General features: G+C 33.6%; 1 protein-coding gene across 2 annotated transcripts in view; it reads left to right on the forward strand.

Annotated features, from left to right (window-relative positions):
- The window catches only part of LOC118203789 (phosphoribosyl pyrophosphate synthase-associated protein 2), a 77,753-nt gene that overhangs the window by 23,344 nt on the left and 36,914 nt on the right, over positions 1–17,495 (forward strand). For both annotated transcript variants that reach the window (XM_085819946.1, XM_085819953.1), the window contains exon 6: positions 5,337–5,424. In XM_085819946.1, coding sequence (XP_085676072.1) covers positions 5,337–5,424 — 88 coding nt within the window. The remainder of the gene's footprint in view (positions 1–5,336; positions 5,425–17,495) is intronic.

A 17,495-nucleotide genomic window follows, 5' to 3' on the forward strand; every position in this document is an offset into this window, starting at 1 on the left:
TTCTTTGAGATTTTAAAAGAAGGAAAATTTCAATTAGAAAATCAACTGTTGATATTTCAAGAAACAGTTTTTGGATATATCGCGTCTGGTGCATGCAAGAGTGACTCAGAAGTAAATTACTGTGGTTTAGTTCTAAATAGTGAAGAAAGAGTTGAAGAAATTTTGCAAAGATTTTGGGAATTTGAATACATTGAAAATGTTGAGGATGCTTTGAGTGTAGAAGAAAAATACTGTGAAGAACATTTCAGGCATACTCGCTATAGACAAAATGATGAAAGATATGTAGTTCAGTTACCCATAAGGGAAGGAGACCCATTAGGAGAATCGAAAACGCTGGCTGAGAAAAGATTGCATCAAGTGTGGAATCGACTAGAAAGTGATTCGAATATGAAAACATTATATAAGAATTTTATTAAAGAATATAAGGATCTAAATCACATGGAAGAAGTTCAAGAAATTGAAATATCGACTTGCAATTATCTTAGTCATCATGGAGTTTATCGGCCAGAGAAAGCCTCTACCAAGCTTCGCGTTGTGTTTAATGCATCCGCGGCTACTAGCAATGGAAAGTCACTGAACTCAATATTAATGAAAGGGCGAATACCTCAAGAAGATTTATTGTCTATTATTATTAGATTTCAAAAGTACAACTATGCATTAGGAGCTGATGTTCAGAAAATGTACAGACAAATACTTATTGAACCATCTCAACGAAACCTGCAGTTGATCTTGTGGAAGGAATCAGTTGGTTGTCCTGTGCAGACTTACCGTCTAAGGACTGTAACATACAGAACAGCAAGTGCACCATTCCTTGCAACAAGGGTCCTGAAGCAGTTAGCAATGGATGAAGCGACAGACTTTCCTCATGCCTCAAGAGCCATACTGAAGGACTGTTACATGGACGACATTATTACTGGAGCTAATACGATGCAAGAAGCCAAGGAGTTGCAGACACAGTTAACCTGTCTTCTAGAACGTGGTGGAATGCAGTTACACAAATGGTGTTCAAACAATCCAGAATTATTGAAGAATAAAGAAAGTGCTACTCAGGATTACTCCTTTCAAGTTACGGATAAGCCTCAGATTACAAAGGCCTTAGGAATGTCATGGAATACGTCTACAGACTGTTTTTCTTACGATTTAAAGATACTTGACATTGAAGAAACTGGAACGAAAAGAGATGTCTTATCAACGATAGGTCGCCTCTTTGATCCGTTAGGTTTAATTGGACCTGTTACGACAAAAGCTAAAATATTTCTACAAAAACTTTGGCTTCTAAAATTAAATTGGAATACACCTCTTCCTAAAAATAACTTTGAAGAATGGAAGGAATTTCTGCATAGTCTAAAAATAGTCAAATGATTATCGCATCCCCAGATTTGTTCTAACCAATGGATTACAACAAATAGAAATTATAGGATTCTGTGATGCTAGTCAGAAAGCCTATGGTGCTGCAATTTATGTGAAATGTATGTCATCTTCAAATGAATGTTCATCAAGACTTCTGTGCAGCAAGTCTTGTGTGTCACCTCTGAAGTCAATTACCATTCCTCGTTTGGAGCTTTGTGGTGCAGTTCTGTTGGTAAAACTAATGAAAAGAATACTAGAGGCCATTCAGCTGCCTATAGTGAAGGAGTATTACTTCACTGATTCGTCAATAGTGTTATCATGGATTAAGAAGGAACCTTATCAACTAAAGATATTTTTTGCTAATAGAGTATCTGTTATTCGAAGCATGACTGCGGTTCATGAGTGGTACCATGTTAGCACTCACAATAATCCAGCTGATTTGATATCACATGGAGCTGAACCTAAAGATCTTCATAATGATTTATGGTGGTATGGACCAACTTTCTTGACTAAGGAGAGGTTTTTGACTAATCCTTGTGAATTAATTTCATCTGATATGGATAATGTGGAATACGTCAAAGAACTCAAACTTAAGGACTTAATGACTTAGTTAATCTAAATGTGAACTCTAATTCCCTTGTTTTAGATCATATTCTTAACATTAGTAATAACTATATTCGTATTATTCGTGTATTAAGTTTTGTTTGTAGATTTATAGCCAATTGTAAGGGAAAAAATTTAATAGGTTCTCTAACAGTTAAAGAATTGGATGACGCTGAAAAATCATGATCAGGTATGTACAGTTACAACATTTTAGCAAGGATATTCTATCCTTAAAAAATAAGAATTGTGTTTCTCCCAAAAGTAAGTTAAACTTTTTATGCCATTTCTTGATAATGATCCTCTTCTGAGAGTAGGAGGCAGACTTGCCAATAGTAATCTTAATTACAACCAAAAGTTTCCTTATGTAATGCCAAAAGATCATGTATTTACTAGATTAATTTTTCAGTATTACCATGTTAAATATTTACATCTTGGTGCTCAAGCACTATTGCATCAGGTTCGTAGTAAATTTTGGGTTATTAATGGTCGAGATATAGCTCGAAAAGTTGTACATGAATGTGTAACATGTTTTAAGGTTAAACCAATTGTATGTGAACAACTTATGGGAAATTTACCTGGTGAAAGAGTTAACCCAGGGTTTGTATTTAATACTTGTCGACTCGATTTTTCTGGTCCATTCCTCATCAAGTATAAAAATCAGAGAAAGGGTAATTATGCAAAAGTGTACGTTGCTATATTCATATGTTCAGCTACTAAAGCAGTACATTTAGAGGTAGTAACTGATTTAACCACAGATTCATTACTTGCTACTATTAAAATATTTATTGCTAGACGTGGAAAATGTAATACCATAATATCAGATAACGGTACTAATATGTTTGGTGCAAAATCAGAACTGAAAAAATTGCATAGCTTAGTCCTTAAGTCTAATTCTGATATAGCAGATTTCTTAACATCTGAAGGTATAAATTGAAAACTAATTCCACCTAGAGCACCAAATTTCGGATGTTTTTGGGAAGCAGGTATTAAGTCATTTAAATATCATCTTCAACGTACAATCGGCAGTTATAAATTAACTTTAGAAGAATTTTGGACTGTTGTCCCACAGATTGAAGGTATTCTCAATTCTCGTCCAATTTTACCCTTATCAACAGATGCAAATGACTTTGAAGCCTTAACGCCAGGTCATTTTTTAATTGGATGTTCCATTACTTCATATCCTGAACCAGATTTGTCTCATCTTACAGATAATAGACTTTCTAAATGGCAAGTTATTACCAAGTTTATTCAAGTTATTTGGAAACGTTGGCTAACTGATTATTTAAATCATCTGCAACAACGCACCAAATGGTTTATTAATAAAGAAAATTTAGAGGCAGGTATGTTAGTTGTGTTAAAGGAAGATAATCTTCCCCCATTTAAATGGTCTTTAGCTAGAATTCTAGAAGTTTTACCTGGTAAAGATAATAAGGCCAGAGTTGTTAAAGTGAAAACATCAAATAGTGTGTATATTCGATGTATTAGTAAAATTTGTTTATTTCCTATCCAGGATAATAATGCTTAGCTTACATTATTATGTTCTTATTGAAAATTGTGCTTTATATTAAAATGTAACTGTTTAAGAATAAGTTCGATTGTAGCATAGTGAATGTTTATGTTTTTAAAATGTTGCATTATTTTATATTATATTCATGATGAAATTATCTATCATCTTTCATATTGTAGTGTAGAATTAGTTTTTCTTGAATTGTTAAATTATATGTTTGTTTGTAATTTACATGTTGAAATTAGTAATTTCAACGGGCGGCGGCATGTTAAGTTAGAATACAGCACCACCTATTAGATAGGGAGAGAAACTCTCACTTGGCCATCTGGATTCGGCTAAGCAACATGCCAGAGCATGTATTAGATCTGAATAGTTAATTACTGTAAATAAATTAGTTAGTTCTTTTGCTATACAGTCCACTTATTAGTTCAAAATCATAGTACAGTGGTAATTTATTAAATACCTGGGCAGCTTCCCGCAGTTCTTTACATTTAGTGAACCAGTCTCCTCCTGCTAAAACTTTTTATTTCTGTAATGAAATTGTTTGAAAATATGTGTGTATGCATGTATGTGTTTCACATTAATTTTCTGAGTTATATAAAATAGTGGCAGATTTTTACTCTGGTAGTTTATAAGACTTTTGAAATGAAATCATAATCACCTCCTGATCATTTATGACACCTGGTATTCAAATCAACAAAATGATGAAAAATATTTAATGTGAATTGTTCCAAATCCATAATCATGAGCAATGAAAAAAATTATTTGTTGAAAAACGTTACTGCATGAGTGTTGGTTATAAAGATGGTTATCACTGGGAAAGAAGGCAGGCTAAACTGGCACCAAGGAAATATAATTAAAAAAATAGCTTTAATGGAGAAGAATCATAAGTAAATAAAAACAATGCATAAGAGTACAAAAATACATGAAGAAAAGGAAATCTGAAAGGGTTCATATTTTAACATTGCACCAGAGGCTTTGTTAAAGTTTTTTATGCTGACTTTGAACTTATGGTTAATCTTTCTGCTCTCCAATTAATTCCTGTTAACACAACTTTTTCGTATGTTTTTAGCCTTATTTTTAAATATCACTTTCTTCACTCTTAAGCCACTTGAAATTCAACTGCAAAATCTCAATTTTTTTTAAAGCAACCTATCTTTAGAATTCCCAAATAGTGTCAAATGTTACCGCACTTCCTTCCCCCCCCCCAGTTTTTCCAAGATCATATCAATGTTCAGTTTTCTTAACAAGATGGCCTGCATAACTTGTCTTTTTTATTTTATTTATTAAACATCACTCTTTTGCACTTAAGCAGCATAAAATTCAACAGCAAAATATATCTAAGGTCTTTTTTTTTTTTTTTTTGCTTTATTTTAAATGATTGATTGAAATCAAAATTAAGCTGTTTGGCATCTTAATCCCTTAGTTGGCAACATTTATCTGTCATTTGCCAATTTTAGAATGTATTTTGACCTTCAAAAACAAAGTCCAACATTAAGAATCAGCTTAAATTTAAAAATTTACGCTGATTTCTAATGTTGGACTTTGTTTTTGATTGTTATTTAGTCTGATATTTAAACTAAATTATTTTGGCCTTATTTGGTCATGCTGTTTTACTTTGAAAAATTTAGTCTATAATATTTTGGTCTCATTAACTGAGCTGTTGATCCCAATTAGTGATATTTTTTCCATGTGCTTATATATAAATGTACTGGACTTAACAATTGGCAGTTCAATAACAATATCTGAATAATAACCTTAACCACAATCACATTAAATGGCACCTAGTGTATTTATGTAAATTTACAACAGTATTTGATTTTTTTTTTTTTTTTTTTTTTTTTTAATTGAAAGATGAAAATGTTTTCACTTTCAGATACCTGACTACAGAAATGCTGTCATAGTAGCCAGGAATCCAGGATCTGCAAAGAAGGCGACATCCTATGCCGAAAGGCTTAGGCTAGGTAAGAAAACAAAATTTTTTTAACCTCCACCAGTATCAATCAATGATACTACATTTGTAACTCGTATCTGGTTGTAATGAAAGTTTATTGGCAAAAAACGTTCTTAATAAAGTTAGAGAAAAAGCATGATAGAAGTACCTTTAGTGCTGGTAGTATTCACCACCTAAATCTATGATCTTCTGCCAATGTTTAAGTAGTTTTTCAAAGCCTTTGCCCCTGAAACTTGGTGGCCATGAGTCCAAAAACATATCACTCATTTTGGATGTCCTGTGCAGAATGGAAGATAGCAGCAGCTAGATGTCACTCGAGTTCTGTAAAAATAGCGATGTCGGGGCTATATGGTGGTTGTGGCAAAAAATCCCATTCAAATCTGTACAGAGTCCAGCCGGTGTATGCAGACACATGTGGTCTTGCATTATCTTTTTGTGCCAGAACTCAGTTCAACATTTTTCCTTGACAGCAGCAACATTAACACGGGCTAGCATCTTGCTGTCGAGGGTTTTACCCTTTTCCAGATACTCTTTGTAAATCATACCACTGCAGTCTACCAGATAGAAAGCATGAACTTTTTGTTATCCAAATTGCTGTCAGGCTCACCGGGCTCAGACCAGTTCAGAGTGTGTTGTTGAAGTAAATCCACTTTTCATCACAAGTGACAATCTGATTCAGAAGTTTGTCCATGTGTTGACATTCAAGCAGATTAGTGCAGGCCCAAATAGGTATGTTTTTATCTGCTTGATTCAGCTCGTGTAGCACCCAGCGATTGAACTTTTGCATCAAGTGCAACCAATGGACATGGTACTAACGTCTAACTCCTTAGCAAGCTCTGGAGTGGTTGCATACTGATCTTCTTCCGCAAATTCTCTCAGGTGGCCCTCATCAACGTCAGTAGGCTGGCCAGAGCACTCCGCTTTTTGAATCTCGTAGTCTTTGATTTTGAACTTATGGTACCAACCTTCACATTGTCATATACAACATTATTAAAGCTATACATGTGATTTGGTGACATTCTGTAGCTGACTTTTTGTAACAGAACTAGAAGTAAATGAGGGTTCTTGTCTGGCAGCATGATAGTTCTATTTCAGACACCTTGTACTTAATGATAACAATATCTTTTTACATATTTCACAACACAGTGTTCTAAAGCAACTGTCTTTCTTTTAAATGCCCAAAAATCATTTGACAAAATATAATTAAAACTGGCAATGTGAACTGTTTGCACAGACGATATTTGCAGTTGCTGAAAACTATTAAAACCCTATATATATGTGATGTACCAGCTTTAGTCGTAGCTTAAATTATCAGACGATAAGTTAAAAAACAGGATTCATTTATTATTATTCAGGAGAAAATAGGAGTTACAAAATCAGATATGCGGAGTAAATAAAAAGAATTACTAATAACTTTTTTTATGAAGTTTACTGCATCGTGACATTTAAGAAAAAGCCCCCATATTCTTTTGCGAGTCTTTTTATAGCCTCTGGAAAGGCGGAGTTTCCAAGAAATGACGTCAGCTTCGTCAGCCAATCCAGTTCGCTTTAAATATTTCCAGAACATTCTATAACTGTATGTGTAGAAAAGGCGGGAAAAACAACTTGACTACGGGGCTGTGGATTTAATTCCACGTACTTTCAAATAAGAGAACGTCGCCATTTAAAATGAAAAGAACATACAATTAGAATTTTAAGTGTGATTTTGACTATGGAATTATATTATTACAAAATATTCCCCCCATCTGAAAAGGTGTGAAGCCGGGCGTCTCGACTACAAGACATTCCAGATAGAAAAAATATTTTAAATAATTGTTTAATTTGTTTAAAGAACTCGCATCCAGAATTCGAGTTACAATAATATTAATCTTAAATAGACACTCTCACTATACAGTCAATAATAATATCAATATATAAATTGTAAATAATATATCTTAATATATTGACATTTATAGAAAATAAAGAAAAATAACATTATGCATGCAGTATTGGAAAAACATTTCTCGAGAACAGTTTCAATTCTGGAACCATGTCTTTAGAGATTGCTGCAAAACAATAGAGCAGTTCTTATTTTACAAATCTTTCATTTCGAGTTCGCCGTGGCTTTAATATTAAAAATTTCTATTTGAGGTGAGGTATTCCTCTATTTTTTTCTTCATATCATTGACAATTGCAATACTTGACTAATTTCTTAACATTTCCTTTTGACTTTTAGTTTGTTTACAGTATTTTATTTTGACTACTCATTCATATAAAACACTTATTTTGATAATAATCATTTTACGCAATAATTTTACTCGTATTTTACCTTTTACTGTCGACAATGACAATTATGTCATATACTGCATTGTCGTTCAACACAACTTTCAACTTCAATAGTCTTTTATAATTACCATTAATGTCGTTGCCAAAAAATTGACACATAAATGCAAAGATACAAAACGACACACCAAAAACTTACGACACAGAAAATTAGACATTAAATAATTAGAGGTGCTCTAATTACCTTTAGTAGCAACCCCAGTTGAGCGTTTACCAAAAGGAAGGTGTGTCTACCTATTGGTCATGTAGTTTAAAATTTTCTGGGTCTTGGTAGTGTCATAGTCTGGAAACGTGGACAATATCAGTAGGTTTCTTTGTGTGGTAATTCTTTTTATCAATTTCATAATTAACCTCAGATAATTTTTTGGCAATTTGGTATGGTCCAGAATAGGAAGCTGTCAATTTACGTGTATTCGGAAATTCAAATTCATCAAATAAAACTAGATCACCAGGTTGAAAATCTACATCTGCAAATTTTGTGTCAAAACAACTTTTATTCCTTTTATGATATTCAATAGTTCTCTCTTTAGCTAATTTTCTCGCTATGTCAACCGAAGGGTGAGTATTTTGATCTAAGGAAGAATCGAAAGGAAGTTTTCCAAGTAAAAGATATGCAGGGGTGAATTTAGTTACCGAATGAGGGGAATTATTATATTCACTAATAACTTGATCCAAAATTTTCGTCCGTGGAATTTTCGATGATGTAGAATTTACTTTACATCTTAAACAAGTTACTAGGGTTTGGTTCACATGTTCTACTTTACCATTTGTCTGGGGGTGATGGGCAGTAGTTAGAAGTTGTTTTACATTGTAATTTCTAAGAAATTTTTTGAATCTATTGCAGGTGAATGTGGCATTGCGGTCACTAAGGATTTTTTCGGGGACCTGAATTTGGAAAATTTGTTTCAAAATATTAGCATAAGTTTCTGTAGTTGCACTTTTAGATGGAAAAGCCCAGACATATCTTGTGGCATGATCGATCACAAGATGTAAATATTTTTTTGTAGAATTATAATAATTAAAACCGCCGACTGTATCAATAGAAAGACATTCAAAAGGTTTATCAGTTGGGGGTACTTCTTGCATAAGTCCAAATTTTTTGGTTTTCTTCTTTTTATTAATTTGACAAACATGGCAATGTTTCACGAAATTTCCAATATCTTTACTAATGTAGGGCCAATAATAATGTAGGGTGATTAAATTTAACATAGCAGGAATACCTAGGTGTCCAAATTTTTCATGAGTTTCAGTTAATAATTTTAATCTTAAAGATTTTGGTACCATAATTTTATAACCTTTTTTCTTCTTAATTACCATCAAATCATTTAGTTCTACATATTTTTTATCACACACATTGTCACTTTTTTGCTGTTGTATAATTTCATCACGATTAAGTAAATACACAGAATGTTGAAGCTGGTGAGAAACAGGTTGTCTAGAAAGCATATCAGCTTCGACGTTTGTAGAGCCTTTTTGATATTTAACTTCATAATCAAACATACTGAGTCGGAGTGACCAACGGAATAATCTGCCTCTTAAATTCTTAACATTTTTAAGCCAAACAAGGGCTGCATGATCAGTATGAATTGTAAATTTTTGACCGTGAAGATAGAAATAAAATTTATCTAATGCATCAACAATAGCTAAACATTCAAGTTCTGTAATTGCATAATTTTTTCGTAATCTTTTAAAGCTCTAGAATGGTAGGAAACTGGGTGTAATACATTACTTTCATCTGGCTGCTGCAAAACAGCTCCCACAGCAATCTGTGATGCATCAACAAAAACATGACAAAGTTTATTTGGATCATGCATTTGTAAGACTGGTTTTGAAATAAGAATATTTTTCAGTTCGTCAAAAGCAGTTTGACATTGATCATCCCAATGCCATGGTACATCTTTTTTCAATAATTTATTTAGAGATCTTAATTTAGCATAATTAGGTATGAATCTATTACACTGCCTAACACTCTTGTAGCTCTTTTACATTACTTGGATATTTCAAATTTTTAATACTTTCAATATTTTGGTTATCTGGGTAACTGTAATTTTGGTTGAGTAACTTTACCCTTTCTAATTTCATAACCTAGAAAATTGATTTTATCTTTGGCAAAGACACATTTACTCTGGTTCAATTTAATTAATACCTTCTTGAATAAATATTTCAAATAATTCACTCGAATGCTTTAGATGTTGTTCTTTGGAAGAAGAGTAAACAATTATGTCATCAAAATACGAGGGCTATCCAGAAAGTAGATTACGTTTTGCAATAAAAAAGTAAACAAAGTATAGGAAACAAATTTTATTATATACAGATGAAAGCCACACTCAAATACTACTTTTCTACATAGTCACCATACAAATTAAGGCATTTATCGTAGCGATGTACGAGCTTGGAAATTCCTTCGTCGAAAAATTCGGCCGCCTGCACCTTCAACCACTTCGTTACCTCTTCTTGGAGCTGTGCGTCGTCATCAAAACGCTGCATAGCCAGCCACTTCTTCATTGCTGGGAATAGGTGGAAGTCGCTCGGTGCCAGGTCGGGACTGTACGGCGGATGAGGAAACAACTCCCACTTAAAAGATTCAAGAACTTTGCGAGTGACATTTGCCGTGTGGGGCCGGGCGTTGTCGTGAATCAACAAGATCTTAGAGCTCAACATTCCTCTGCGCTTGTTTTGAATTGCTCTTCTGAGTTTTTGGAGAGTTTGGCAATACCTTTGAGAGTTTATTGTAGTGCCTCTTTCCAGGAGGCACTACAATAAACCAATTTCCTCCAGTTTTTTGCAGTCAGAAACCTTATTACTGAGCGCACATCGCAGCTCGCGGGATTTTCAATTAACGCAGACATTTCAAACCGTCACAGTATCTGAACGGAGCACAGCACGAACCTCTCACTAGCACGGCTAGATGCAGACTGAGCTGCGCAACGCTCTGACCCCAAGATGGCCGCGCTAGCCCCGCCCATAGCGGACACAGACAGAAACGTAATCTACTTCCTGGATGGCCCTCGTAACTACAAGCAAATTGGATTTTATTTTTAGTGAGGATGCGTTTAATAACTCTGTTAAAGATAGCCGGTGCATTTTTGAAGCCAAAAGGGAGTCTTAGCCATTCATACAGTCCAAAATTTGTAATAAAAGCCAATTTTTCGGTGTCATCAGGGTGAATAGGAATGTGCCAAAACCCTGATCTTAGATCTATTGTAGAGAAAACATTTGCATTACTTAATTTGTCTAATAAAATGTCTATCCGGGGCAGGGGATGAGCATCAGTCTTTGCTAAAGCATTCAACTTGCGATAATCAATACACATTCTGTTTTTTTTTTTTTTTCCCCTCATCGCGTTTTAATACTAAAGTTACTGGGGATGCATAAGGACTACTACTTTCTTTAATAATTCCATTTTTTAATAATTGATCAATTTGTTGTCTAATTTCTTCTTCTTCCTTACGAGAAGTTCGATAAGGTCCTAAAGTGACAGGCAAATCAGAAGTCAAGTTAATTCTTTGTGGTTCAATGTTAATTTTACCTACATCATATTTATTTTTGGAAAACACATTCTTATATTTTTTTAACAATTTACTTAATTCAGGGTTTTCTTCCTCCATACTCTCTGAATCTGTTGTTATTTCACTACTTTGTTTTTTCACATCACTTTTTTGACTTTTTGGTTTTACATTACTTTCATTATTTACATTAACTCTTGTTACCTTAGACATCTTATAGTCATTAAACTTCATAATATTAGACTTATTACCTTCATTAACTATTATACCTTTAGACACATTATTTTCATTAGATATATTATTTTCATCAACACTTATTACTTCAGAGATCACGCTTCTAGGTTTTGTCTTAACTGATGGCATTACCTTACTGTTTTCTTCAAGTACTTGATCAAATTGTACATGCAAAGAAACTCTGTTATTTACATTCACAAAATTTGAAATGTTTTCATTTCTTTGAGTTACCACTAAATTACTACAATCAATTTTTAATTCAAATAATTTACATTCATTTAAACCCAAAAGAACATAATCTAAATTAGTATCTAACATTAACAAGTTAATTAGTTTAATAATATTTCCTATTTTCATTTGTAATCTACACATTTTATGAATAGAAAAATTTCCTTTAGTTTGCCTAATTTTAATACCTTTTACCTTTTGAATTTTTAACTGTAAATTGTTTGCAGATTTTTCTGAGATGATAGACAATGTCGCGCCAGTGTCCACGATACAGTCGACTGACAGGGTTGCCACGCTACCTGGAAAACCGGAAAAAGTCAGGGAATTCGGAAATTGACCAAAAAATTCAGGGAAAAGTCAGGGAATTTAAGTGTTTTAGTCAAAATCTGGAAAAGTCTGGGAATTTCATACAACGATCCCAAAAAAAGGCGAGTTTTGCACCGACATCGGAAGAGATCACTTTTTTGGCGAATTGTGTATCACGCGAGTGTCATTCGGGCAGCTGGCATAGAGCCAATTTTCGCAGCTCCAATTTGATTGTCTTTTTAGAAAGGCAAGCAAGTTTCCCGCAACTTTTGGTTTCCAGTAACCTCGAGAATCGCATGTGCAGTGCATGAACTAAAGAAAGTACCTGTTCTCGTATAAAACAAAATGGGTTTAATCCTAGTATATGGTACCATGAAGGTTAGAATTAAAAAAATATGTATTGTAAAGAAGGAAAACCTCTCTGCAACAGACGTGGCTTGGTTCCATCATAGCAGAAAACAGCTGTGCATGCGCGGTATAGTATCTGTCGCCAAAGCTCGAAACCGGTGTCGAAGTTCGAAGGTCACGTTATCAAGAGTTCATAAAATGAATATCGTTTAAAATGTCTTTAAACTCTAAAGGAAAAGAAAATATTTTTTGGCGCAAGTAAATTAATTCATGGATTAGTTATTTTGATGGGGGGGGAATCTGTTTATAAAATTATTGCGAAAAATCCAAGAAAACACGTTCTTTGATAAAAACGTTTCTTCTTGGATTTTTCGCAATAATTTAAAAACAGATTTTCGTAGTTTTCTTTTTTGTCAAAGAACGTTTCTTCTTAACACGTGCTTCTCAATTTCCTGTACACATCGCGGAGAGGGAAATTCTGGCCGTTCCGTCCTCAAATCCCTTGGCAAATTTTCCCTCCGCTTTTACATAGATGTTATTTGGTCAGAATAATCTCCATGTATGGTACAGCGGGATTTGGTGACATGATGATGAGCAGTAAACGGGTCATTTTGTTCTTGGCGACAATTTTCAAAATCATGCGAAGGCCGTATCGTATACTAGGATTTTACCGCAAAATCTTTTTTTTTTTTTTTTTTTTTTTCTTTCCTTTTCTTTTTAATAAATACCTTGTCATTTTGCTGTAAAATAAAAAAATAGTAATCAATCATCTAGGATAACCATATGTAACTATATTCGCTAAAATATCGTTGATTATTCTAATTAAATTTTTAAGTAATTATCTTTATTTTTATGTTATTCATATCATTTAATGTTGCTTCTTTCCTCTAAATTTACTTATCATTAGTAAATAATATTTCCAAATTTCAGGACATTTTCTCTGGCATAATCCTGAAATTAATTCTAGCAGTATGATGACATCACGAAATTTCATGCACATATTTTTTCTTTATGTATGCTGCGAAATAAATATAAAATACCTCAATTTAGTAAAAAATATCATTAAATAGATTTCTTTCTTTCGTTTAGCTGCAGAATGTCTGCAAAAAAAAAGCCTTATTTTATTCCAGATTGGGCAGATTCAACTTTCAATCTTCAGTGGAGAAAACAACTCCTATTATAATTATATTTGTGTTTTCAAGTGTTAAGGTGCCTTTTAAGAATACACCTCACACAAATTAAATTTACCTAAAATCTACCCTAAATTTTAGCATTGCGTTGTGATTTATAAGAACCAGATTAGCCTCGTGTTGAACTGGGGATGATCATGAGTAATAATTAAATAAAACGTACAGTTGGTTATCCAATGTATATATCTTGAATTTTATTAAGTTTTTTAAGTGGAAAAGTAAACAAAATTATCAAACAAAGTGTACCAAGAATAATTAAGAATAAATGTCCTCTGGGATTTATTGAATAATTAAGTGAATTTGCTACACAGTACAAGTAATACCATAATTAATTTACCTCTTAGCACAGCCAACATACATTACGCGGATAGACTGGAATTTTCTCGAAACATACCTGGAAAACCTGGAAAAGTCATGGAATTTCATTCTCCTCTTTGAGTGGCAACCCTGGACTGATCTGCCGTGGAATAAAAATCCCTTAATTCTTAGTTGTCGAATTCCCGAAGAATCAGACCCCGAATTTTTGTTTTCCACATTAGAATTAGTTTCAGTTTTGTTGTTCTCATTTCGGAATGTGCAGATTTGAGCCCAGTGATAACAATTTGTATCCTTTTTTTGGTACATATTCTACAAGGCGATGGGGCTGTACCGTCAATATTACTATTATTAGTATGGTGACTTACAACTTTCTTTCCGTTGTTGATATTGCTGTTTCATTTATTTCCAATTTGTTGAAAACTATGAGGTTTGTAATTAGATGCATTGGGTCGACTATCAACAAAGTGACGATTATTATTTCGGAAATTAGCTTGTCTGAATTGTTGACTATTCCTATCTCTGTTATAATTTTGTGAATTTTCATCTTTAAATTCATGAATTTGTTGAAGTTTGTGGGCTTGTTCTAGCCAAGTTATCGGATCAGCGGGACTTTGAACAATCATCAAAGACTTTAAGTTTGTTGGCAAACCATCGGTCAAACCTTCTAAAATAATTGATTTATCCAAATTAAGCCGCTTACCCAGTTCAATTTTCTTTCGAAAGTAATTTGTGATGTCTTCTCTGGCGTTATATTTTAAATTAGCGAAGTCGCCGAAAGTAGTTAAGGTGGGATCGATAAAGTTTTCTTTTAATATTTGTTTAAATTCTGAGTAAGTTTTTACCTCATGGCAATTTTAAATATAAAGCCAGAGGGCTTTTCCCTTAATGTAACGAGAAATATTTTGAAGTTTCCAATTTTCGTCCTTATTTTGGCAGACTTTGTTAAAATAACCTAACCAAGAAATTATGCCACTGTCCTTACAATCTTCAATCTTCAAATAATATTTAAATCTATTCTATCTTGATTCACGTTCAGTGAACCATCAAGATTAACGAGTTCCTCGTATGTCGACCTTGTAACTGAAACTCTAAAATTTTCTTGAGAACAAAAAATGTGCACTTTTCTCAAAATATTTTTTTTAAACCAAAAACTCTTCAGAGTATTATCAACACATCATAGAATAATAGACTTGAATAAAAATTTTGTATTCTCAAATTTTATGATTATCACTACACATTTCAGGATAATATCAAATCTTTCTTAGAATACTATTAATTAGAATAAGACTTGAAATTTAAATAAACTCGTAATTACTTTAACATAATATATTTAAAGCGAACTTTTGTCGTAGCAACTTAGTTCACACACTGAGAAAAAATAATTTCTTAAAATCTGTTCTTACTTGGCTGTTGAGTACACTATTTAATCCTGCTCGTTTGTGTGCTGTTAAAAAAAAAAAAAAACACAGCATAAATGATTGAAATTCTTCACTTCTTTCCAGCAGACGATATCCAAATCATGCAGTTCTAACTATGAGACACGCTGAAAATGCGATAACAAAGCTGTATCACAATTCACAATTCTTCAATTGCAAAAAAAAAAAAAAAAAAAAAAACATAAATGATTGAAATTTTTCACTTCTTTCCAGCAGACGATATCCAAATCATACAGTTCTAACTATGAGACACGCTCAAAATGCAAAGACAAAGCTGTATCACAATTCTTCAGTTGTAAAAAAACAAACAGACACAGCTTGCACTTAAAAAGTTCTTTCTCTTCCATTGGAATTAATCTTTGGGTATTATTTCTTCTTTGGGTACACCGATCCTGCCGACTCCTTGTGATGTACCAGCTTTAGTCGTAGCTTAAATTATCAGGCGATACGTTTAAAAAAACAGGATCCATTTATTATTATTTGGGAGAAAATAGCAGTTACAAAATCAGATATGCGGAGTAAATAAAAAGAATTACTAATAACTTTTTGTATGAAGTTTACTGCATCGTGACATTTAAGAAAAAGCCCCCATATTCTTTTGCAAGTCCTTTTATAGCCTCTGGCAAGGCGGAGCTTCCAAGAAATGACGTCAGCTTCGTCAGCCAATCCAGTTCGCTTTAAATATTTCCAGAACATTCTATAACTGTAAGTGTAGAAAAGGCAGGGAAAACAATTTGACTACGGGGCTGTGGATTTAATTCCAAGTACTTTCAAATAAGAGAATGTCGCCATTAAAAATGAAAAGAACATACAATTAGAATTTTAAATGTAATTTTGACTATGGAATTTTTTTATTATATATATGTATATATGTAGTGGTTGAGTTGAAGATGCTAAATAACAATTTCAACGTTGTTTTCCACACCACAGAACATTTAATAAAGGAAATCAGAAGAAGGTACAAATTGGATTAATCACAAGTGCTGTTTGATACAAACAGGATTCTGTATAGCCTTTGCCAGTCTTCTCACTTAACCAATTAGTGCCTACTCGCACTTGCTGATGTATTATACAGTCAATTTCCCACCTTCACGTATAAAACTACTGTTCCTTATTCTACACCTTCACGTGTAGACAGACATCTCACCACCTTCGCGTGGGATAGCAGAAGAAAGTCTCTCTCATACTCTTCTTTCACCTCGCTGCTGGCACATCGGTGAGGCCCTCTGGTGGTAAAGTCGCACTTACAGATACTACAGCTCGTCCGTCCTGACACTTTTTCGTCCTCGAAAACACGAATCAGTAACCCTGGAACATCAAGACAGCACCTGAAAATAAATTTAAAAAAAAACAAAAAGAAAGATGTGCGGAAGAACCACACATAATGTTAGACAGTAGAAGTCCACGGCTTCATGAAATCAGCCGCTGTAGTGGTACATCCAGGACCTTCATGGTGTCCCACTTTTTCCACCTGGTAACGATCTTTGCCTTTCCTCGCTGTTACACGATATGAACCGAAGAACTTTGGCCTTAACTTTAGACCACTTCCATACTGCGTTCTTTGTATGGCAACTAAGTCGTTCACATTGTATACTTGTGCCTCTTTTCTCTTTTTGTTGTATGTTTTTCTATTCTCTTCATGAATTTTTAGAATATTTTTCCTTGCTTCCTCCAGGGTTCGTATGGTCCTTAAAAGTCCTTAATTTTTTCAAAAATGAATTTTGGTTCTTAAGAGTCCTTAATTTTGGCCAAAATGAATAAACGGTCCTTAATTTTGCTCATTTGACATTTTTAATGATTGCCATTCTAAGTGTGAATTACGATTTCTCATGAATATGGAATTAAAATTAGACGGCTCTTAACCAATCTGTTGGTGGATTTGCGTTGCAAACGATATAAAAAAAAACAATTAGCTACCCGAACGAAAGTATCGGTGTCTGATTGGCTATTCACCCAATCTTTCGAAACAGGTGTTATCCATAAATTTAGTCAGATTGTGACGAAAGCGTGAAGCCGGAAGTTCTTTAAGAGGCGAAAGTGATGATGAAGGTGCTCAAGAAAAAAAAGGGGGGGATTCTGAAAATATTTGCCAAAATTAGAGCAATCCCAACCTGGAAGGCCACAACCTTTCCGACGCCAATAGGAACGAGATGCCTGGAAAGTGCATTTTCACTAAACTGTGGCTTCATCAAG

Source organism: Stegodyphus dumicola, chromosome 1 (assembly GCF_044657685.1).
Source record: "Stegodyphus dumicola isolate Sdum_Otavi_A_Nest chromosome 1, ASM4465768v1".
Lineage (NCBI taxonomy): Eukaryota > Metazoa > Arthropoda > Arachnida > Araneae > Eresidae > Stegodyphus > Stegodyphus dumicola.